Source organism: Osmerus eperlanus, chromosome 4 (genome assembly GCF_963692335.1).
Source record: "Osmerus eperlanus chromosome 4, fOsmEpe2.1, whole genome shotgun sequence".
In the NCBI taxonomy this organism is placed as follows: Eukaryota; Metazoa; Chordata; class Actinopteri; order Osmeriformes; family Osmeridae; genus Osmerus; species Osmerus eperlanus.
The window spans coordinates 10,132,037-10,157,458 of record NC_085021.1 but is presented as its reverse complement, the minus strand read 5'-3'; the positions used below and the strand labels follow the sequence as shown (position 1 = coordinate 10,157,458).

The window sequence follows — 25,422 nt, the reverse complement described above, 5'->3', positions numbered from 1 at the left end:
GATTTTTTTCTCCACCCCTTAATCTTAACACATGGTCTGTACAATTAGTGATACACACTGCTTTCATTCTCTAAACCTGCTGAGTTGTACAGTAACGAATGTATCACTGGACACTTTACACAACTCAGAATGCTCCGATAGCTGTAGACTCCTGCTGTACCTTCCCCATCGATATGCATTTACCAAGTTGTGCCTTTTTAATACAAGCAAACCATATCAGAACTGCTTTGAGGTTGTCTCTACAATTCTAGATAATGTTGAGCCAATTGGGCTTGTTTACAATGTAAATGTGTTTTTGTTCATTTGTTTTCTTTATCTAAATGTTACTTTCTGGTCTTTTGAAATAAAAATCAGGGTGACTTTTTGAACATTGTCCTTGAGTATTTCTGACACACGTTGAACAATGGGTGTTGGAATGACTGGATTAAGAAAATTAGGCAAAATATTTTATCCTGCCATGAATCTTTCCTGTCCTTGGAGTATCATACTTTGCATATGGTTTACCTCATTCTGTCAGTCAGTTGTAGCTTCTTCACTCAAATTTGTATAGAGCACATCCCTGATTTCCATCTGGTACCCTTCAGATGACTTTACAGGAGTTTCCTGATGTCTTACATTTAGTCATTTAGCAGACGCTCTTATCCAGATCTTGTTTCTCAAGATGGATAATCCAAATGTCTGTTTACTCCCTCATAAATTTGCATTTTCAACCAAATTGATTTGCATTCTCACTGACCATGAGTCAATATGTTGTCTTGTCTCTTGATTGTCTCTCCACAAATCCCTGCAATAACATGATTGGAAGGATAACTTATTTGCATTCTTCAGGACACCATATTTTACATTTACATTTAGTCATTTAGCAGACGCTCTTATCCAGAGCGACTTACAGTAAGTACAGGGACATCCCCCCGAGGCAAGTAGGGTGAAGTGCCTTGCCCAAGGACACAACGTCATTTGGCACGGCCAGGAATCGAACCGGCGACCTTCTGATTACTAGCCCGATTCCCTAACCACTCACCTGACTTTTATATTTTGATGCCTTTGACAATCATACAAATGTCAATTTAGTTTAACTTGCATTTCAACAAAACAGTAAACACCTGTCAAATCACTGAAATGTCACGGTCTTACGATTGTTCCAAAATGAAATAACTCGTAAGAAAATTGCTGGTGTTTGCCCATTATCAATTACAAAACTAAGACGTCTGACCTTGTTGAGTGGTGAAATGTGTAATCGAATAAAATAAAAACCTGCAAATATATTTATCAACTGGGTTCACATTTTGATACAATGTGTTGTATCATTTGTGTGTTGTAAGTGACATGGCAGCAAGCAACAGCAATGATGAGACACTGGAATGAAGCCAGGCTCAAGCTAGTCCAGACCAGGCTCTGACAGATCAGCCCTGCCCAGAACGCAGACACAGCAAGGTGGATTCCGCCAAGCGTCTACTGAGGGGTTGCAGGAATGACGGATAATATTCCCCTACAACCAGTGAGACATAAAAAAAGACACGACAATAAAAACAGGAATGGGTAAGGGCGCTATTAATGTAGTACATTTAAATAATTATGGGTTTCACTGGCAAGCGAGTGTAATTTCGCTTGTTGTCTTATAATGATTTTGATGACCATTAATGCACGAGGCTGTTGCCGACATAGATTTGTCTCTTTAATGTTAGAACAAGACAGATAATTTAGCACCTTTTGGTTACCTTGGTTTGTCACAAAAAATGTATGTTTAGAGTTATTTTCGTAATAGTTTTCCGTCTTTCAGAATAAAACCTAGACTAGCCTACATCGTTAGCAATGACATCACCAGGGTGCAGTTCTGGCTAATATTTGTTTAGTATAGACTATGGCGCTAGAAAATTGCACGAATAAAAGCCATTGCCACATAATCGTGTCTCTAATTCAATAGTAGCTGGTCTGTGTTCATTGTGCCGAAGTATAAGGCACGGCAGGCCTCAGATTCCAGAGTAAATTACACATCGGCGTTGTCGTAAACAGACTCCTAGATATCATAACATTGCTAGCTAGCTATAGCTAAGCTAGCTACCTTGTTTTAAATTTTATGGCTACTAATGCACGTCAGATGCTCTTATGGTGCACGAAATGCACAAACATACAGGCAAGAACACAGCAGTACCGCACTCATGCCAGCTTCTGGTTAGCTGTCATAGTCCTGCCCTCACGTCAAATGCATTTGGTTTCGTGTCATTTATAAAGAGATGGATGTAGGCCCATCGTGTACAAGAACAAATAGAGAACATTCATTCAGACAACTCCTGTATTTTGTCGTCCTTGTTCCAACAGTCCTATCTGGATTTTAAGATGGAGCATGTGTAGGCTAGGCCGCAGATGAGCACACGGGAATGACCTGTTAATGGAATATGGACAAATTAGACGTCCATGCATTATTACTACTTCTGTTTAGTTTGGTCTTTACCAGGCTAAATTGATTACGAGCCCTATCTCTTTGCATTCATCTGAGCTCTAGCAAGACATTTCACATTTAAGCACACATTGCTACACATTACTTGCTAGAGGTTTGTGATACGGGGCATCCAAAATGTTAGGTCATGGTAAACAATATCATACACATCGGAAATGCGTATATCTGCTGTTTAAAACAAGTTGTCTTTCTCAGGAGGTATATGGCATTTCAGTCTCTAAAATAATGGATTATGATCCAGTAGTGTGGGGGAGAAAGTTATCTTTACCATTGTGGCACAGGAATGGTTACTTGATAATGTAGACATTCCAGACCTTGCAACAGGAATGGTGGGGATGTAGTTTATGATTGTAAGTGTAACATTAAGTTAAAACAATATATACATCAATGTCGTGAATCTGATTCATGCAATATGACAACCGGTCTTGACCAGATCAAACCAACTAGCTATTGTCTTAGAATAAATGGAATTACTTTGTTTGAGAAGGGAGGAGGAAGCTATTCGGTTGCAGATGAAGTTAATATTTAACTACAAAAGGCATAATAATTCCCATCTCTCTCCCTTAGACCTAATATACTGACACATTTACGATTTTTATCCAGTGTCAACAAAGGACGTGTTTTGTGTGTGGAACCCTCACGTCCTCTCTCCGTTCCTATGTTTCAGGTGCTGCCCGTGGTCGAGATGTTGTGGCATGGGGGACTTTAGTCCCCGTACTGTGTGGCTGGGCCATCCCGAGAAGCGTGAGCAAAGGTATCCACGAAACGTCATCAACAACCAGAAGTACAACTTCTTCACCTTCCTGCCTGGGGTGAGGTTTGGGGTCATCCCCTTCTCTTTTGCATATTCTCAACAGCCTGGATGCAGGGGTGTGGCTGTGCCTGCTGGACAGTGGCTTTAACTTAACGTTCTTGTTGGAAGATATAGTCAGTCAACCTGACGCCTTTTGTCATTTTCCTATAGTCACCTTCCTTAGCCTAGTGTCTGAGTTTGTCCTTTGTTTGACAGTTTTTTTCTGGCTTCTGTATAAATTGTTTGTCTTTTTACCATCTGAATATCCAAAGCTCATTTTCTTATGTTTATTTATTGATTATTTATGTGCAGGGGGATCTTAACTGTGGTGTTATTTAGCTAGCTGAGGGAAAAGCCAAAGTCGAAACCAAAAGTTTGTGCAAATTCTTTTCACTCTCTCTCAAGTTAACATGTTTGTGTTGTTGACTTGTAAATAGTTGGGGAAATGGCATACAGTAGTGATGAGAGTGTGCATGCGTTCCCTTTTTGTGTAAGCTTGCACATTGGTGATAATGAAACTTCTAGCAGGGGCGCAGGAACGGCTCATGTCTTTGTAAACCTAGTAGTTACTAATGACATTTCGGAAAATATTACTGTACACCCCCTGAAATTAAATTATCTATCATAAATTGTGTATCCTTTGAGGCACAGTTTTATACAAACGTAAACTATAAGATACTGTTTCCTGTTTGACGACATTCTCAACGTTCACTCTAATCTTCTGTCAAATCATGTTTGTTTTGTGTTGCCAGGTGCTGTTTAATCAATTCAAGTACTTCTTCAACCTTTATTTCCTGCTCCTGGCCTGCTCTCAGTTTATTAATGAGTTAAGACTAGGTGCACTCTATACCTACTGGGTGCCCTTGGTAAGCAGCATTGGAATTCATGTGAATTCAAATAATAATAAAAAAAGTGCTATATATTATATTAATTATGTGTGTATGTATATATAAATGGGTTGGGGGATAAAATATACTTCCTATGCTGTAATGTACAATAGTTTGTATGCTGTTATGCTTATCCTATAATGAATGACTGCTAAATTAAAATACTTTTCTTGATTGTTAATACTAAAAGCATACTATTACGGGTTTATACCTATTTTTCCTTCTTCTAGGGGTTTGTATTAATCGTTACCATCATGAGAGAAGCAGTTGAGGAGATAAGATGTTTTATTCGAGACAAAGAAGTGAACTCTCAGATATACAGCAAGCTCTCAACAAGAGGTGAGTACAGATTCTTGCAGAAGCTTCACTATTTATTTTACTTTTACTATACTTACTGACCCAACATCCATGGCCAGTGCATTTGAACTGTCTTTATTTGATACATTTTTCCTTTTAAAGTTGATAGGGCATTGGTTATGGTGTGCTGGTTAATTCAAAACAGCAATACAAAAGTGTGCATTAGAAATCTCGGTGTAAAGTGCTACCACCAATAAAGCCCTTGAGACCTCTCGTGGTTTCCATCACTTTACCTCTTTGATTTGGCAGTTTGTTTTACCCATAAAAACAATGAATGAAGCCCTGAGCAAGGCTGTCTAAATAGGAAGATTTAAAGAGACCAAATCCGGGTTCTGTGTATTGTTTGTAATTCTGATATTGTTGATAATAGTTTGTAATGGTAAAACATATATTTTTACACTCCATCTTTACTTTTATGTTGTCTCCCATCTTTTAAATATCTACACGTATGTCTTTATGCAGGATTCATGATTTTAGGCTAACATAGGCGACCAATGTATTCTTAATTGAAGAACTATGAAGGCAATATATCCCTGTATATAATGAAGATCCCTAGTCTTTTTTTATTCGAGAACAGAACAACTGGAAGTCCTGTGAACGTAATACAAGGCAATATTAATGTGCTTTAATGTCTTACATATGCAAAAAACAGGGGTCGTTTCTAAGGTCAGGGGTCACTGACCCCCTCCAAACAATTTTGCCTGTTCATTCCAAAAGGAATGAGAGAAAAGGCTCAACTCCCCCAACATTCTTTCAGAAAGGCATGGAAGATTACTCCCAAACTAAGTAGATGCACACAGAGAACTCCTCATCATTTGCTGCTGGGGAGGAGATACTTGGAGATCAATAGTGAATATAATAGTATGTGTTTTGAATAACCAGCGAGTATAAGGGGAGGTTTTTTTAACAGTGTCTTTGAATGACGTTTATGGTACCAGCATGTCACCCTACCATAAATCCTGTCAAACCAAGGGAAAGTTTTCATGGTTGCTTCAGATTTGTGTCTAACTCAAGAGACTAAGTTTTACTATATGAATGTAACAATAAATCTGTTACAGACAGATTATTTCCAGATAACCACGTTTTGATATTTCATTTGATCAAAAAGCATACTGAATATTGATTTTGGCCTGGTTTCTCTTTTCTAGGCACAGTAAAGGTGAAAAGCAGTGGTATTCAAGTGGGTGATCTTATAATCGTGGAGAAGGTTAGTGTCAGTCTGGGAAACTGCCTACATCTACATCTGTGAATAATCTTAACACCATTGTCAAGTTTCCATTTATATGACAAAGAATAATGAGTGGCTTGTTAATCTTTCGTGCCAGACTGGGGACTGAGGTGAAAGGAGTTAGTAAAGATTTTGTAATCTTGTGATCAATGCTTAGCTTCAGTCTGTCAAACTCCATACATAACTGACAAACTTTAAATTCACTTAATTGGTCTGAAACCCCAAATTATATGAAATGCTCTATATTTTTGGGTATTTAATTTAAATATCTTTGTGTTAATTGTGTTTGATTGCTAATGTTGTTGAGGTAATTCAAGCAGACTTCACCCTACATTGCAATTGCCTCTTGGGATCTGTTTTCTACGTGTAGAAAGGGTTGATTATCTGAGTAGAGGAAATATGAGAACTGAGTGTTGTCCTGGGTTACCAACTAGGCACTTCAATTGGGTTAATCTGAGTTGCTCAAATCAATCTATCTGAAGGATAGGTCAGACATGAGACTACACATATTTAACTGGTTTTAATTTCAATTATTGTATTTCATTCAGATTTAAAAAAATGTTTTAATCATGAAAATAAAATGAATGACTGAAAAGAAACACTTGAATTCTAAATTTGTGACGAGCCACAGTAAATCTTTTTTTGGCTATCGATCACTTAAAATAATACAAACCCTGCTCAGTGTTTTGAATTATGTCAAGATGAATAGCATTGAAAATTCATCTTGTACAAACTAAGAGTGGCTTCTTGTGCAGAGGCTGGGTCAAACAGAGTGTAAGGCTCGGTCAGAGTCCCACTTAAAGTCAGGCCAGAATGATTTGCTGGAGGGCTTATTATTGTGACTAGCTGAATACAGGTAATGTGGCACATTAAACCAGGCTCTGACTTTAACAGTCCAGGCTAGCAGGAGGGGGCAGGATGCATTTTTGAAGTCCTGTTAATTTCTTTGTGTCTTTCCCTTTGCAGAACCAACGCGTTCCTGCTGACATGATCTTTTTAAGGACTTCTGAGAGAAATGGTAAACATCTGCTCCTTCATCCCCATCTCTACAACAGCCGCCTGTTTCAAAAGCAAAGAGGTGGTGGGATTAGCCCAGAGCCAAGGACAGGAAGTCAAACAATGTCTAAATTGTAATTAGGTCCAGTAGTAGGGCCATAGTTCAAAGTGTGCTCTGAAGGGCACAGACTGCTCTATCATGGACTGTGTCATTTTGTGTCATATTGATGATGGGCGGGGTTAAGAAGCAGCCCAAAGTGTTTGTTTTAACCTTCAGATATGCACTGGTTACTTTTGTCTTTCAAATCACAAGGTAATGTTAAGGAAAATCAAGACATGCAAAACTAAACAGAAAGAATATATAAAATGCAAAGATCAAAGTACCGACCAAGGCTCAGAGATGGGACTGCATCTGAATAAACAAATCTGGCATCTAGCAAGTTCCATCTAAATGATGACACAATAACAATGCAAAGCAACAAGCTCTGTCATATGCATCTAGACTGCTCAAGAGAGCCCAGAGTACATCCTGTCTACAGTTGAGCAACTTTACATTCGTGGAACTACACTGTCCTGTCCTCCAGTCGCTCTCACAGTATGGAGTAGTAAGTCCAAGATGCTTGTTGGCCTGAGATTTCCTGTGGGGGATGGAAAAAGAACAGCATTGTATTACTGGAAAGGGTGCTTGGTTATCTCTCTTCCATGTGGAGGCCATTAGGTCAGTAATGAAGCTGGGCCCAGTGTGGTGAGCTACAGACAGACAGACAGACAGACAGACAGACAGGTGGAGGGGTCTCAGTGGATCTCCATTCAGTTTTACACAATGTTGAACACCAATGTTAATGTTTGGATTGCAGTCCTGTTGGAACAACTTCTTAATTAAACAGTAGGGGTGTCAATATAATACTGTTCAGTAGAATTTGCAGTTGAATATTTGTACTAGGAACAAATGGAAAGGCTAGTCCAGTGACTCCCCCTAGAGGCTAATGTACATTCCCAAATGAGCACATGTCTTCTCCCTCTTCTTCTCCCAGGCTCGTGTTTCCTGCGTACAGACCAGCTGGACGGAGAGACAGACTGGAAACTGCGCCTCCCAGTGGCATGTACCCAGAGACTGCCCACCGCTGCTGTGAGTCACCAGATGGCTGCTGGCCCTCACACGCTCCTTCCGGAACACACAATGACAACATAGAGAACATGGAGTAATGCCATTTGTCCCTACTGTGGGGCATATGTAATGTATGGAATCCATGGCTTTTAGGTCATGTGTACTGTGTTTGAAGTCACAGTAAACACTAATGGTAAACAGCGCATTATAGCATCCTCTCTGTTTTGTGACAGATTTAATTTTAAATCATGGAAGTATTTAGACTTGCTTTAATTTTCAAAATCCAACTCTTAGTATTTTCCGTTTCTTTGCTGTTCCTAACCTGTGTTGTACAATCTCTCCAGGACCTGCTCCAGATCAGGTCCTATGTGTATGCAGAGGAACCAAACATTGACATCCACAACTTTATTGGCACTTTTACAAGGGTGAGGTTTATCATTGACTTATCGGGACAGTTTGCTTCCAAAAACGTATGTACAATTCTCTCGAGAACTTGCTATTTCGCAAGATTAATAATCCGTTTTACGAATATGATCATTAGCAACTGTGTTGAAAGTGCAGTCCCTCCCTGTGTGGATCTCATTGTGTGGATCTCCTGCAGGAGGATGGAGACCCGCCGGTCAATGAGAGCCTCAGTATTGAGAACACCCTGTGGGCCAGCACTGTCATCGCCTCTGGTGAATAACTAGCCCCCTGCCCCAGTAGTCCTCTGGCACTCGCTTGCTCCTCCGCTGAAGCACAGCTAATAAGCAGGAAGTAGCCAGGACCCTCCCTCTCATCTTATCTCCTCTCTCAGCCCATAGAGCTGCGATGAAGCGCCACATCCTACACAGCTGGGTGCTCATGATGTGGCGTCGAAAACGCCCACACACACAAACAAAAACACTGATGCGTGTACACACACACACACACACATCCTTGGGCCCATTTGTAAAGCACTTGGAGGCAGTTGAGTATGAAGAAAACAATCCTCTAGAAGTTCACCTAACATATGGTTGTCAATCCAATTAAATTGGGTACACTTACCGTACTGCCTCTCGTGTTTTGTATTTTAAACTCCTACTGTCTTGTTCTGTGTGTCGTGGTTGGTGGTCAGACACTGAGGTGACCTGTGCTTTGTCCCACAGGCACTGTTGTGGGCCTGGTGGTTTACACTGGCAAGGAACTGCGAAGTGTGATGAACACTTCCAACCCACGACACAAGGTAAACCAGAGCTCTGAACACCAAGCGCAATTTATAAACATATGAATGTGACAGTTGAATTTAGCGTATGAAATAATATTTATGTTTGCATAATTACTCAGTAAGGACACCGTGGCTATGTTTGGAATTCTTGTAATCTATGTCTCTTGATTATATTGCTGCAGGTTATCTAATGGGTCTTCCCTCCCTCTCCTGTAGGTGGGTTTGATCGACCTGGAAGTGAACTGTTTGACCAAGATCCTGTTTGTGGCCCTGGTGGTGGTGTCTCTGGTCATGGTGGCCCTGCAGCACTTTGCCGGACGCTGGTACCTCCAGATCTTCCGCTTCCTGCTGCTCTTCTCCAACATCGTTCCCATCAGGTTGGACACGAGCCCTCCCCTAAACCGCTAGCTTCTAATCGTTTTTGTCTCACGCCCGTCCATGCTAACTGGTGTTTGAAACGGGTTGTCCAGTTTGTGTGTGAACCTGGACATGGGGAAGATGGTGTTCAGCTGGATGATCAGGAAGGACTCTAAGATCCCTGGCACGGTGGTGAGAGCCAGCACCATCCCAGAGCAGCTCGGACGCATCTCCTACCTGCTGACTGACAAGACAGGTGAGCCTGACCCCTCCGCGGACGTGAAACCCGCCCAGATAAGTTACTGCAGTCACACGCTGATACTACAGAGAGGACATGGCGTTGAGGGGAGTTCTGGGTGAGGAGAGTCGTCACACAAGTCCATTTACGGTCTCAGCCTGGTCTGTTCTTCCAAAGGGAGGTCAAATGTTGTTTTTTGTGTGCATTGTGGTAGTGGTGAACTACTGCGGAAGTACTGGAGCTGGAGAGATGTTACTGGTGTAAATTCATAAAGATTGTGTGTCCAGCATGTGCCTCCCGAGCACAGCAGAGCCTGTCGAGCGCAGCAGAGCCTGTCCCCAGGGCTTTGGTTGTGTGCTACTCTCCAAGACATGCCAATTATTAGATCTTTAAATCAAAAAGTCCTTCAAGGCTCCCTCATCTCTGCACACCATCACAGCCTCAACCCGTCAGAGAGCATGTCCTCTGGAACAGGCCCCTAGGTCTGAGATTTACGACTCTCATGCCCAATAAAATGATTGGCCATTTTCCCATACAGAACCGTGATAAGGGCAACAGGGTGTAAGGGTTAAAGGCCAGCCTAATGTATGTGCTGGGCCTCCAAGGCCATCCTGATATACTGCCGTGGAGGGCTTTTAAAGTGAGTGTGAGCACACAGAGGGCATGGAAACAATGTCAAAGAGAGCTGCTAGTTGTTAAGCGGGAATAAATCCATTGACCCAATCAGACAATGTAGTGATATTTTCCCACCACATTGCGTTTGCGTCTAAATATCTCATGAGTCACTGTGTCCGTACAACCGTAAACCTAACACGTGTGCTTGAATGTTTCACACAGGGACTCTGACCCAGAATGAAATGGTGTTCAGACGCCTCCATCTTGGAACGGTAGCCTATGGGATGGACTCCATGGATGAGGTGCAGAGTCATGTCTTCAGCGCATACACACAGGTAGGAAACGAGCAAAATATCGCCTTGTAGGACCCAATGACGTAGAACTGCAAGGACACATTCCAGAAAAATGCACAGAACGGCCTGAGCCACGGTAGCAATGTTGGAGGAACACACCAGCTCGTGATTATTGTTTGGTCAAATGCTTCATGACCTAAGATGACACCCTTTGTCCCTTTGACACCAGAGGTTAGCTGAGCAGGAAGTGGGATTATGCCCCAGACCAGCCCACAGCGGGTTCCTTTAATGACGCCACCATTAACCCCTGGAAACACGGCAGCCCTATAAATAGCAAGACGGGGATGCAAAAGCTAATTGTTCATATTTCAGCACACATCTGGTCATGTTTACATCGCCCCCCCTCCCCCCCTGACCTTGTTGATGGTGCAATGACTTGAGGGTTAGCTTGTGAGGGAGGGAGTGCAAATCTGGAGAGGCTTTGTGCACCCCAGTAAAATAGAAAGAAAAAACAGACAGACAATACGGAAAAAGAGGCAATTCTGTGTCAAAGTAGAACGTTTCAGATGACAGCTGGGAAGGTTTTTCGAAACATCCCAACATTTGCGTATTACACACACTTATGTTGGGTTCTTTCCCCCGGTCTTCCCCTAAAAACCCCTTTTCTACGTGTGACCTTCTTCTTACTTGCCGCAGTGACCCGTGAGTGAATCCCTGGAAGAAAACCTTGAGGAGACAGTACCGGCGATTTTTCCATTGCCATTGTCCACTTCAGAGCAGTTTTCTTTTCTCCCCCCCAGCCCTCCCACGACCTCCCGGCCTCCAGGGCTCCGGCCGCCACCAAGGTGAGGAAGACCATCAGCAGCCGCGTGCACGAGGCTGTGAAGGCCATCGCCCTGGTGCACAACGTGACCCCCGTGTACGAGGCCAACGGCGTGACGGACCAGGCGGAGGCCGAGCAGCACTACGAGGACACCTGCAGGGTGTACCAGGCGGCCAGCCCGGACGAGGTACCGCCCCGCCCGCCAGGCAGCGTCACGCCCACGGGGCAGACCCTTGAGGCTGACCCCGGATCTGCTGTTGGCGCTGAATGTATCGTACCAGCACAGATGTTCAGATGTTACACAGAGTAGAGCTCCTGATAGTGTCATCATAGAATGTCTGTGATAATGAATACCGAGTTTATTACTTGCTAAGTTTCTTACGCCTGATTCGATGATGCCGTCGGGGGACTATAAACTACTCTGCCCTGTTCATAAACAACGGGTATGGCATAGTTGTCAGAAATGCTGTCCTCCACAGTCCTATTCCCAGGAGGAATACTGTAAATATTGTGAATAGCGGAACAGGATACGGAGGTGGAGCCTTCTTGGGTTTCACAGACAGGTGGAGGGTTTTGAGGTTTTTCCCTCCCAGGACCCTTATGGTGCCCACTGCTCCGCTTGCTACCTTTGAAGGCGACCTTGAGGAGACGGATGCCATTCCACACGCATGTCCTTGATCAGTAGGAATCCTTTGAACTCCAGGAAGAGGGCTGCGGAATCCAGCATGATCCATTTCCCGCAGTGTAAATAGGGATTTCCTTAATGCGCTCCCCAGCCCACTGCACTTATCCTCCTTTTGAATGTCCCTCCTCAGGAGTGGATATTTCGTTGTGGTCCACAGCTGTTGCTTTGTGGTGATTAGCCACATCGTATATCCCATTTCATGCATTGTATGCCAGGATTATGTTCTTGAAATTCCTGTTTTATAGAAATGCTTGTAAATAACAATGTCCAAAGCTTTACTTGAATTAATGGCTGTTTCCTGTTCTGGTTGGGTGTTTCTGGGTTGTTACAATAGGCATTTTGTATCAGCTTGATATGATCTGATCTCCATTTCAGTTTGCAGTTCTTTTGCCTTTCAGGAAGTCTAAATATAGATATAGTGTTGGCTGCTAGTATCAGTGGTCACAATGGCAGTGACGGTTGCCTGCATGGTTTCTGGTCCAGTGCCATTCTCTGGTTGTCAGTACAGGCGTATGTTGAATGGAATTTGATTCGAGAGACAGATTCATATATGCATATCCAAACCACCAGTTGAATTGAATACAACTTGGTTACTGTGTCTGGTTGCAACAAAAACAGGGTCGAAAAGAATAAAACATGTTATAGTCCTTAGTTATTGTAATGCATGTAAAACTGTGGAGTGTGTATCCCCCTTCTAACAATGCCAAAATACTAATAGGAATGTTTCCATAGTGACCCAAGAAATATTTTTCTGCTTTTCCCATCATTCCTCCGAACAGTCACCCAATATATTGAGTCACACCATCTGCATGTGTAAGCAATACACCTACACACACATTAGGGAGGAGGTGATGGTACCACTGTGGTGTAGGTCCAATAACTGCATACCTCCAAACTGACTATGCTTGGACTGAGAAAAAACCCTGTTCCCACTGTCTACCTAACTGGATGACACACAGAGAGTCAGAGCTCTGCTGACGTCAGAGCAGCACAGGTAAACAGACCACAGATCACATACCTAATAGAAACACTGCTGTTCTACGAAAGGGAAAACTCCTGGTTGGCCTTGACGTTGGGATCTGAGTTATGGGAGCATCTGGGCCAGGGTGGTGGGGCTCCCTGTCTGGGCCAGGGTGGTGGGGCTCCCTGTCTGGGCCAGGGTAGTGGGGCTCCCTGTCTGGGCCAGGGTGGTGGGGCTCCCTGTCTGGGCCAGGGTGGTGGGGCTCCCTGTCTGGGCCAGGGTGGTGGGGCTCCCTGTCTGGGCCAGGGTGGTGGGGCTCCCTGTCTGGGCCAGGGTGGTGGGGCTCCCTGTCTGGGCCAGGGTGGACGTCCTGCCTCTGGAGGCCTGATACTAAAACATGGGACAGAGCTGGGTCTAGACTCACACTTTAACCCAGCGGACTGGAAGTTATTCAGCCATGAGACTCCCCCCCCCCCCCCCCCCCTCCCCCCCCCCCACACACACACACACACACACACACATTTAGTCATTTAGCAGATGCTCTTATCCACACACACACTTTACAAAAGCATTAATGGAAGTCATCTGTTGTGCTTCATCCAGACCCATGGCCCTCAAAAGAGAAGACAAATGTGTGTTGCTTTGATTTTGATTTTTGATTTTTCTCAATTATTATCGGCCTCAGTTTTTCCCGATCAATACTCCAGAGTGCAGAAACTGCTTGAGCCATTGATTAGAGTGGAAGAAGAGCACTGTGCTTGTTCAGGTGCCTCTCAGGATTGATATGTTCCTCATAAGCAGCTGTTCATTGACTACAGTCTTACCTTCTTGGGAGACACTGAAACTATACTACATATTTGTAACAGAACATTCTAAATTTCTCCCCAAAACAATAATATAATTTGTGCCCCCAGTGTTATTTAGCTGGAAAGCTCTAATTAAGTCACAACAGGGTTATTTCAAAGGCTATTATAATATTAGCCTTTAACATCCCCAGTGTAAATGAATAGCTGTTACCAACCGGCAGCGTGTCTGTGTCTTTGCTTCTGCCAGGTGTCGCTGGTGCAGTGGACAGAGAGTGTTGGACTGACACTGGTGGGAAGAGACCAGTCCTCCATGCAGCTGAGGACTCCTAGTGGACAAATCCTGAACTTCACCATCCTGCAGATATTCCCCTTCACCTACGAAAGCAAGAGAATGGGCATCATCGTTCGAGTGAGTGCACAAATAAGGTTTCCTGGTGAAAAACATAGATGGATAATACACATGACAGAATGGTATGTTGCAAGTCGTGTTAAAGAGGTGGAATTTATACTGACTGCAAAGTAACCATCAGTGGGGTCCATGCAAGCATACATGCAGCAGGGGCCAGATGTTATTTAAAACAAGCTGAAAAGGGTAAGTGTTTTAGTTATCCATCAAGAGGAAGTCTTATCTGAGAAGGATTTCACCCTGCTATGAACTCTGACTAAGTCAGATGACTAACTATTGTTGTTGGCTTGGCCAGACCTGCGCTCCAGGAAGCCTGAGCTTAAAACTTCCTCAAGATAATATTTTCAAACACTTTGGACCAAAACAAGTTTCCCTTTTTTGGCAATAGACAGTCGGTAATGCATCGCATGCTCAATTGTTCCCAGGTGAGGTTTCCCAGGTTTTATCTGGACAAGATCGTAACTTTGTAACGCTTGTCGCATCAGTGTGATCATGGTGGGTGTCTTGGTGTCTAGGATGAGTCCACTGGAGAGATCACGTTTTACATGAAAGGTGCTGACGTGGTGATGGCAGGCATCGTGCAGTACAACGATTGGCTGGAGGAAGAGGTATGGTCTGCTTCTGCCACCGTTAGGATTTCTGTTCTTTGTTCTTTGAGTTTGTTGTTGGAACAGGAACGTGGTGATGCAAGTCCTCTGCTTTGTGGTTCTCCGTCTCAGTGTGGAAACATGGCCAGGGAAGGCCTGAGGGTCCTGGTGGTCTCCAAGAAGTCCCTGACCGAGGAGCAGTACCAGGACTTTGAGGTGAGCAGCTTCTCTGTGGCCAGGTCATCTCCTGGAGCCACCCAGGCCTGACGCTCTGCACTAGAGACTCAGCCAACCAAAGCCAACAGGAAAACGAGATTTATTGTGTGGATGGATTATAGAATCTATAGAGAATGAATGGATATCTAACTCAGCAGGCTCAGCAGCTGGTGTTGGTGGGTAATCCCAGTAGTGAGGCAGGGGACGGACCACAGCTGGAGCCGTCTTCTGCTGCAGACCTGAGGCCACAGGCTGGTGGGAGGGGGCCTTCATTTGGACCGGCACTTTTACTCAAAACATGATCGGATTGAGGAGTTCGGATCGACGATCTGTATATCGAATCGGTGTCATTTGTCCCACTCCCTTGGGAATGCCCTTCTTAAACACTTTCCATGTTTTTTACGTTCCTAAATTGTCTTTCTTCATTCCTACCTGCCAACACTATTAGATTCCTTAGCCAAATGGTTTCTACAGATACTCTTTCATTGTTCTGAAATGTCAAACTGTTGTTGCTTGGATTCTCTCCACACACACAGACACACACTCTTTCTCAGGGCAGCGTCTCCCTTGTAGCTCCAGGCCCAGTGCCTAGGATTGTGCGATCTGGTGGGCGGCGGTGAGTCACTCAGTGAGTCACAGAGTTTGTGTTCCTGCGTGAGTCATGCAGATTGTTTTCTCTTTATCTCACTCAAGTTACAGTCTGGGCTGGAGACGGGCGTTCACTTGGTGCTTATGGCTGTTGGGGCCACTGGCTATCCCTGACATGTCACATTTGATCACTTTGTTGAGTCTGACTTATTATTGATTGACAGGACACATGATAAAACCCATTCGGATATGGTGCAGAAATAGGCTGCAGTGTCTGCTAGACTCAGTTCCTGTACTTGCTGCTCTGCCTGTATTCTTGCAGACAGCCTATCTCTGTGTCAGTGGTAGTTGTATCTTTATCTACTGCTGCCAGTGGTAATGGCTGCCCTCTGCTCCCCCCCCAGGCCCGGTACGTCCAGGCCAAGCTGAGTGTCCACGACCGCTCCCTGAAGGTAGCCACGGTGATTGAGAGTCTGGAGATGGAGATGGAGCTGCTGTGTCTGACCGGGGTGGAGGATCAGCTGCAGGCCGACGTCAGGCCCACCCTGGAGATCCTCCGCAACGCTGGCATCAAGGTCAGGCTCCTGCACTGTCCAGACATCCAGCATAGATACATGGACGCGTCCGGCATAGAGCGTTAACCACCAGCTTAGATGCATGCATAGTGCAAGGTTAGGACCCTTGTGGTTGATGATGTTATTAACCAGCAATATACATTTGATCTCTTAATAGTGTTCTCTACTGTTGAGTTTAGGTGTGGATGCTGACCGGAGACAAGATGGAGACGGCCACATGCACTGCCAAGAACGCCCACCTGGTGACACGCAACCAGGACATCCACATCTTCAGACCTGTGAGAACATCCTCTCAGCTCCGCCATGTTGAATGGATGTGTAGTTGTGCTCAGGACACGGGATATTCCTGTTCCATAGTTTGTCCTCCTACTTGATTCCTACTTCCAAGTGGCCTTAACCATTAGTTCTAAACTCCCACAGCCCTGCCTCTATACAGCCCTGCCTCTATACAGCCCTTCCTAAATACAGCTCCTGACTCTTATCAGCCTTTCCCCTGCCTCTGCCTCTATTAACCCTGCCTCTTAGTCAGGAACCAGAGTTCAATAAATCACATCCCTCCAGCGCCAGCTTCCAGCTCCCTGTCAAACAGAGCTGAAGGGAGCCGAGCAGGATCTCTGAGACAGCGGAGAGAGCAGCTGAACAACTCCCTCTGGGAACACAACGACGACTCACTTCCTAATTTGTTTCGCAGGTTCACTTCTCTTAACTGCACAATCGCTTTGATAGTCCCTCGGCCTCCCCTCTGGCATCGCTCCAGTGCGGTAGAGGCGGCCATAGGAAGGGTACAACTTGCGTACAACACTCGTTACAAGAGGAGGATAACAATGGTTGGCACCGCATGAAAACAGACCTCTAGAGGCTATGGGCCACGGAGAGTGGCCCTGCAGTGTTGGCCTCTGGGTAGGCTTCCTGGTGGACACAAACCACATCTGGATTGACGTCCATACCAGAGCAGAACACTTGTTGGCAGATTGATGTCTTCCAGGTCAATGATGCTGAACTTTGAGTTCAGATTTGTATTATACACAGTTTGCAGGACGACAGTGTGTTTGTTCATGTCGACCATAGCCAGCCTTCACAATTTGCTGAGATGACTACAGAGAACAATACAAATCCCAAGTTGTTCTGTAGATTGAAATCAAATGTTGAGCAGTTGATAGCTGTGGCTTAATGGTCTCTCGATTTGGATCTGGCAGTTGATCAGTTATTGTCTCGTCCTGATTGTGATCTACAGTGTGGATGGCAGTTGAAGTGAGAATCCCTTTTAGTTATTGCTGTGGGTTCACTATGTATCTGGTTAGACTGATAGTGGCTCTGAGGGTTAGGCTGACAATGTGCCTGTGTGTGTGTGTGCGTGATTGTGTGTTTCTTCTGGCTGGCTGTGTGTTGCCTGTAGGTGACAACACGAGGAGAGGCCCACCTTGAGCTCAACGCCTTCAGAAGGAAACACGACTGTGCATTGGTGATATCAGGAGACTCTCTAGAGGTATGTGCTCTCTCTCTCTCTCTCTCTCTCTCTCTCTCTCTCTCTCTCTCTCTCTCTCTCTCTCTCTCTCTCTCTCTCTCTCTCTCTCTCTCTCTCTCTCTCTCTCTCTCTCTTCTCTCTCTCTCTCTCTCTCTCTCTCTCTCTCTCTCTCTCTCTCTCTGCCTTTCTCTCTCTATTTCTATCTCTGTTGTTCTGTCTCTCGGTCTCCCTCCTTCCCATCCCTCTATTTTCATCTCTTGCCATAATAATAAAGCAGGAGGTGAAGCGGTGCGTAGTCGGTGGTTTCCCTCCCAACGTTCCGCTGTCGTCTTGCAGGTGTGTCTGAAGTTCTATGAGTACGAGTTCATGGAGCTGGCGTGTCAGTGTCCTGCTGTGGTGTGCTGCCGCTGTGCTCCCACGCAGAAGGCTCAGATCGTCCGCCTGCTGCAGGAGCGCACGGGAAAACTCACCTGTGCCGTCGGTGAGCTGAACCCCCAGTGTCCTGAGCCCCCAGTGCCCTGGACCCCCAGTGCCCTGGACCCCCAGTGCCCTGGACCCCCAGTGCCCTGAGCCCCCAGTGCCCTGAGCCCCCAGTGCCCTGAACCCCCAGTGCCCTGAACCCCCAGTGCCCTGAGCCCCCAGTGCCCTGAGCCCCCAGTGCCCTGAACCCCCAGTGCCCTGAGCCCCCAGTGCCCTGAGCCCCCAGTGCCCTGAACCCCCAGTGCCCTGAGCCCCCAGTGCCCTGAGCCCCCAGTGCCCTGAGCCCCCAGTGCCCTGAACCCCCAGTGCCCTGAGCCCCCAGTGCCCTGAGCCCCCAGTGCCCTGAGCCCCCAGTGCCCTGAACCCCCAGTGCCCTGAGCCCCCAGTGCCCTGAGCCCCCAGTGCCCTGAGCCCCCAGTGCCCTGAACCCCCAGTGCCCTGAGCCCCCAGTGCCCTGAGCCCCCAGTGCCCTGAGCCCCCAGTGCCCTGAACCCCCAGTGCCCTGAGCCCCCAGTGCCCTGAGCCCCCAGTGCCCTGAGCCCCCAGTGCCCTGAGCCCCCAGTGCACCGTTCACACAGTGGATGATTATTAACAAACTATGATTTCAGTTTGCCATACTGTAGCGATGTTCATCTTTATAGAGTATATTGTGTGCCAATAACGCTGTTATTATGTGAAAGTTGTTTTGTGTAGCTCGCGATGAAGACGCGGGCACACGCTCACACACACACACACACACACACCCATCCCAGTGTCTCTATGGTGAGTCACAGATGTATTAGTGACACTTCCCCCTGCTGTTGTTGTCTCTTAGGGGACGGAGGAAACGATGTCAGCATGATCCAGGAAGCGGACTGTGGCGTGGGAGTGGAGGGCAAAGTAAGAGTCTGTCCCCTCCGTCTCCCCTGCCGTCCCCCTCCCCCCGTCCCCCCCGTCCCCGTCCCTGTGTTTCCTGCAGCGCCGGCTCCAGTGTCAGGCGCTCCACACCCTGGACGCTGCAGACCAGGGCGGCTCGCTCAGGCACGCAGATGATTCCTCCCCAGAAGTCGCCCGTGTGAACGTGTGTCATCCCCCGGAGAGGATGCGTCGGTGACACTGGTGTTCCAGCGCCGACGGCCTGCAGCTGCCATGTCGACAGCTGCACTGTGCAGATGGCTTATCTCCCTGACAGCCTGGGGCTGGAACTGATCCGCCCGGCCAAGATGGAGCACAACCTTCCCAGAGAGTAGCTCTAGATACATGGCCATTTCAGCTTGGCAGGAGCGGGGGAAGTCCTGTCGCTCAGGTCCCAGTGCGACTCTCTCTGCTGACCTGGCTGTACGCAGAAAACATTGAAAACCTTTTCGAGCGTTCCCTTATCCTGCGTAAGAATGTTGTTCTGGTTGCCAAGGGCCTAAACGCTCTTTTTCCCCTTTTCCATATTTGTGACAGGAAGGGAAGCAGGCGTCGTTGGCTGCCGACTTTTCAGTGACTCAGTTCAAGCACTTAGGCAGGCTGCTCATGGTCCATGGGAGGAACAGCTACAAGAGGTCTGCGGCCCTCAGCCAGTTTGTCATCCACCGGAGCCTGTGCATCAGTACCATGCAGGTAGGAGGGCTGGGGGGCGGCCAGCCGGGGACCAGGGCTGACCTGGGACGGTCCTGGTAGGAGGGGAGGAGCCAGGGCTCCCCAGGGGGTTGGGGGTTGGGGGTGGGTGGTGACTGGTGCGTCAGACTAAGGGGCGCTCTTGGGGGGGGCCCAGCTCTGGTGGGTAAGCCTGTGACTCATCAGGCTCCAGTAGTTACGGAGGCCCTCCACCACACGTCTGCCTTCATCATTGCCCACAACCACAGCTGGTCTCGGTTTGGTGAGGAGCCTGGCTGGTTCAGCCTCATGCCTGCATCCGACTGGATCTCTCTGTCTGTGTCACACTTTTGGGGTCTGCTGAACTATGTGGCAGTGCCATGTTAAAGTATACTTCTGTTTTGTCATCCGATTTTTGTAATAAGTAGTGGTGTGCAACTGGACCGTTAACACATTTCTTGGTTAAAATAATGTGATTTATTTCGTCTTTGCACTTCAAACCACCCACATGAGAAAAGATCACCCAAAAGATGAATGTTGAATGATGACTGTTTTTCTCCCTCAGGTTGTCTTCTCATCGGTCTTCTATTTTGCCTCGGTCCCCCTCTATCAAGGATTCCTCATTATTGGGTATGCCTCTCTGCATTTTCCTTTCTATGTCTTTCTCTCTCTGTCCCCATCGCTCTCTTTCTCTCTCTCTTTCTCTCATACTCTCTCTCATAGCACACTTATCTCTGTGGCATTTGACCCATTTGACCCATTTCTCATTGACATTTCTATGTGTTGAAGTATTGTTGCACTGAATGTCATAAAACTGAAATGATCTCAACCCCATGAGTCATGCCAATGCCCTCTGCAGTGCTTTCATGGAGAGGTTGATACGCGTAGCTTCAAACCCCTCAATGGAATACATTTTGAATACGACATCCTGGATGTCTTATCTGCCCAATTATCCAGAATAAAAACGATGGCTACTTTGAGCAGACTAAAAAGGAAATGTCTCCCCTCCAGATACTCCACCATCTACACCATGTTCCCTGTGTTCTCCCTGGTGCTTGATAAAGATGTCAAGTCGGAGGTTGCTATGCTGTACCCAGAGTTATACAAGGATCTCCTGAAGGTAACATGGTCCATATGGACGTACACACTGTATTGCACCAATGGCAGAACGTAATTACAGCTGAAGCCTCGCCAACATTCGAATGTGCAGTTCGATCCAATGTCATATAAATGAATATTGATTGATGTTCTTGTTTATACCTTTAGGGTCGACCACTCTCCTTGAAGACGTTTCTGATATGGGTCCTAATAAGTATCTACCAAGGTAAACTAGTAGACCAGGATATGGTTACTGTTAGCTTCCTCTCCAGGCCTAGGCTGACTGAGAAACTACTGTAGGCCTATACAGTTAGTACTATACATAACAATACTGTATGTGTTGTTATACATGATCCACTCTGAGAGATTTGTGTGCTGTTCTATTTGTAGAGGGGAAAAAACATTGAATCCCTTAAGCTGCCCTAAAAAAGATCGTAGAAACTGCCCTGCCCCATCAGCCCACACACTTTCTTATTTTTCTTGCTGTTGGAGGTTATTTATGTCTCTGGTGGTTGTGAATGTTGAATAACCCCAGGTGCTTTTCCAACACAGGCCATTTGTGTTTCAGAGGCGTTGCCAAAGGCATCCAAAAGCTAGTTACACCCCTTAACTGTTTGTCTACAACCCCCTCCAAAGCCCTCTGTCAAAACAAGACTTGGTTTGAAGACTGGTCTTGTTTCTAGAGGATTCTGGTTTCTGTTTTCTAGAGCCAACCACATCTTGTTTAGTATCGACCCTCAATTATTCTAGTTTTCTTTACTTTCCTGTACTCCATTGACGGCAAGACATTCGGGTACAATCAATTTTTGTATTTCTTTTTTTTTTTTTTTTTGTAGTACCTTCAGTTTAGGATCTGTTGGTATCAATGACAGTGTCAATACCAGGAAGTGTTTTTAGTCCTGCTTTTAAGGGTCACAATAACAATCTGCAAGAGGTGATGGAAAACAGTGAAATTATGGGAACGTCGAAAAAAAAAAAAGTCCTCTTCCTGTGAGGGGAAACCCTGGTGGCCACGGATCCTCTTACGTTATCCTAAAGACAACTACATACGCTCCACAGCTTCCATCATGCTGACAGTCTTCATTGTGTTCCAGTCACAGCGGCAACATGTTACTGGCCTCAAGGTCATCTCTTTAGGTGTTACCAATCCAGCTCTTAGGCAGGTTTCACCGTAGACTGTATGTGCGCGACTGGTTGTGGATAGTGTGCTGTTGATGTGTCCCTCAGGCAGCATCATCATGTACGGGGCCCTGTTGCTGTTTGAGTCGGAGTTTGTCCACATCGTGGCCATCTCGTTCACCTCGCTCATCCTGACAGAGCTGCTCATGGTGGCCCTGACCATCCAGACCTGGCACTGGCTGATGATCGTGGCCGAGCTCCTCAGCCTGGCCTCCTACATCGCCTCGCTTGTCTTCCTGCACGAGTTCATCGGTGGGTAATCACACACACACATGCATGCACAGATACACACACACACACACACACACAAATACACATGCGCCCACAGACATTTGGTGGCACTTTTACAGCCGGAAATTCAAGCGTCGGTATGTTTTTGATATGAATGTCCCAAATATTGCATCCACTTATTCATTTTATTGTACGCGTTGACAGATTGACTGTATTGGGCTTTCTCTCACCTTGAAGTTGTACGTCAGTGTTCAGTGATGACAAGGCACCATCCATTCATACAGTGCCTCTGGTGTCTAGTTAGCCCTTCCATGTGCTGCCATGAGGAAGGCAAAAGGTGACTTAAGTGACAAATGTCCAGAGGTTCCGTAGCCACTGGCATACCAGAGTATAAAAGAGGAAATGCCAAAGTTTGATGTTAGTTTCCTGTTCTGGCTACCAACCAAACACCACCAAGGTCTCCCTGGCTGTTGTGAAGAGAAAAAAAAAGACTATGCACAACTTGACCCTGTTGAAAACATACTGTGTAAAACCTACTAGAGGGAGATACATTTATGCTGAAGTCGGACAGATACTCATGTAACTATAGCCTGGAGTTTTTTGTGTCTATCAATGACATCCAAAGAAGGGCCATGTCTACAATTCCAGCCACATTTTAAAGAGTGGGACATGGGCATCAGTCACACAGAGTTGTCCCTATTTTGAGCGTTTATGTGGGGTGTGAATGACTTCAGTCTGGGGCCCTCAGTGTTGTGGCCTCCATGTGGTCTCAAGTGCCCTTTTTGGAGAACTTCATGTTCCATTTCAAAATCAGTCAGTAAGCCAGAATGGACCGATATTGGCTGTTCTATGATGCTTGTATGTTCCTATCCAGAATGTGTATTTCTATGGCCTCTGTCCTCTGTGTTCCAGATGTGTACTTCATCACCACGGTGTCGTTCCTGTGGAAAGTGACGGTCATCACCCTGGTGAGCTGTCTGCCCCTCTACATCCTCAAGTACCTAAGGAGGCGCTTCTCTCCACCCAACTACTCCAAGCTCACCTCCTAGACCAGCAGCTGTCCTCACACAGTGACAAGAGAGGAGGCCTCCACCGCCGCCATGCCCCCCAGCCTTGCTTCTGAGCCCAGGCAACTCCTGCTCCCTCGTCCGTCCGTCCCCACCCCCCTCCACTAACAGAGCCTGCACTTTGACCTGAGGACTGAAATGGTCTCTTCCCTTTTTAATTTATTTGCAAAGGTACATAACTGGAATGATCGGGGTAAAAATGTTTTTTTACATGATTTGAAAAGAAAGAATGTTGTGGTGTGAGGTAGATATGTATTTAATTTATCGGGTTTAACAAAAGTCTAATGACTACTTGTTGAGACTTGTAATGTTGGCTGTTGGTTGTTGAATTTGACTTATCATTGTTTGGGAAACAGGAGGTCTGTTTTAGTTACCAACATAAAAATGTGTGATCTACATCAGAGAAATTTAAATAGGTGCCATAATGGACTAACCCAGGCTCCCCAATTATTAAGAAAAATTTAGTGAATTTCTTTCTTCTTTTTTTAAGGGTAATGAAATGTGACTAGACAACTTGGATGGCATTCAGACATGATTCAAATACTGGTAGCAATTGTATTTGTTTATTTGAAAATATTCTATCCTGAATGAAACACAAAATTGCTTACATTGGAAAAACTAAAATACATGACAAAATACAGTGGATTAAGAAACTAATAGTTTAATATGGTTCAGAACACAGACACAGTAAAATGTATAATGTCTCATGTGTGAAGCTTCTGGTCTTGGAGATACCCTCTCAATTTACACTTTCTTTTCGTGACAGTTGTGATGGAAGGTTAATGTTTGACATGAGGACGTCAGTACTGATCAGGCACTGCTTAAACGCAAGTCTGTGTGGAAGTGTAATTTGGTGCTTGTTTGTTTGTGAGTCACTCAGCCACTACTACCCAGTCCGAAGGAGGGATTGTGGTTGTTTATTTAGCATGACCCAATGCCTCTGACGTTCAAACCAGACTTGTCTTTTGTGTAATGATGATCAGTTGTCTGTGTCTGAAGAGCATGGTCAATATTCACCCTCTAACGGGTATTTGCTATTTGTAGCTGATCCCTTCCACTGGGTCTCCCAACTCAACAAGTGTTTGCCAGGGACTGTGCTCCCTCTCATGTGGCTCCATCTGACTTGCCACACTCTAGCATTGCATGACTCACTGTAGTAGCGACCTGAAGCCATAACTGAAAATACTTTGACCACTGTCCGACTGGACCCACTGTCCCTCAGACGCAAGCCCTCGAGTTCATACTGCTCTCACCAACCCTAACAGTCATGTCTGTGGACGAACAAAGAACAAATCACACACACACACCTCAGCCAAACGGACAGCGAAACTAAACGTGTCTTTGGCAAGTATTACAGCACATTAAAAAACAAATGTCAGCTCCCTCACTCCTTATTCATTCGATAAATAAATGGTTCAATGATGGGAATAGTGTAAATAATTACAGTGTGTTGAATTCCTGTTTTCTTTATTTTTTGCTTATGTGGACCATTATCAAAATCTCCATGATAAAAACTATTTTTTTTATCTAATCATTTGTGTCCTACAGGGTGCCATCCATATTTATTAACTGTTTTACCTGCTGACTTTTTGTTTAAGATTCATTCAACAATTCAAACCCTTTATGCTTTTTGCACAGTTTTGTTTGTATTAACAACTTTTTTGTTGTGGACTGTTTGTTTTGATTACACTGTAATCATACAGGGAATACCGTAATTAAATAGCTTTTTAAATATTGTAACATGCATAATTGTGAATAACCAGTTTTTATTTATTAATGTTTGCCATGTATTGTTATGTTTGTATAATTGCACTCATATTAGCACAACAGAAAGGTTGTACTGTGTCGATTTGAACATTGGTGGTGATAATAAAATCTCATGTTTTCATTCGTAGTTGGTCTATCCTTATTGTTGGTCTACAGACTTCCTCAGATATCCATGTCTGTACGCGCTCACTTGATGTATACAGTTAGGTCCATAAATATTTGGACATTGACACAATTTTCATCATTTTGGCTCTGTATACCACCACAATGGATTTGAAATGAAACAATCAAGATGTGCTTTAAGTGCAGACTTTCAGCTTTAATTTCAGGGTATTTACATCCAAATCAGGTGAACGGTGTAGGAATTACAATACATTTTATATGTGGCCCCCCCCCCCTTTTTAAGGGA

General features: G+C 45.4%; 1 protein-coding gene across 1 annotated transcript; it reads left to right on the top strand.

The window, feature by feature from the left end:
• Positions 1 to 1,388: 1,388 nt before the first annotated feature.
• LOC134018687 (probable phospholipid-transporting ATPase IIA) lies at positions 1,389 to 25,134 on the top strand. Its single transcript, XM_062458823.1, has 28 exons — positions 1,389 to 1,539; positions 3,126 to 3,270; positions 4,004 to 4,117; positions 4,369 to 4,477; positions 5,644 to 5,702; positions 6,690 to 6,741; positions 7,754 to 7,848; positions 8,172 to 8,252; positions 8,429 to 8,504; positions 8,955 to 9,031; positions 9,230 to 9,390; positions 9,484 to 9,626; positions 10,446 to 10,558; positions 11,317 to 11,526; positions 14,039 to 14,200; positions 14,713 to 14,805; positions 14,917 to 15,000; positions 15,993 to 16,163; positions 16,343 to 16,441; positions 17,560 to 17,649; positions 17,965 to 18,109; positions 18,923 to 18,987; positions 19,540 to 19,695; positions 20,237 to 20,301; positions 20,683 to 20,791; positions 20,938 to 20,995; positions 21,997 to 22,200; positions 23,092 to 25,134. Exons 1-28 carry the CDS (start codon positions 1,472 to 1,474, stop codon positions 23,226 to 23,228), a joined length of 3,141 nt encoding a protein of 1,046 aa, XP_062314807.1. The 5' UTR covers positions 1,389 to 1,471; the 3' UTR covers positions 23,229 to 25,134.
• The last annotated feature ends 288 nt before the right edge of the window (positions 25,135 to 25,422 follow it).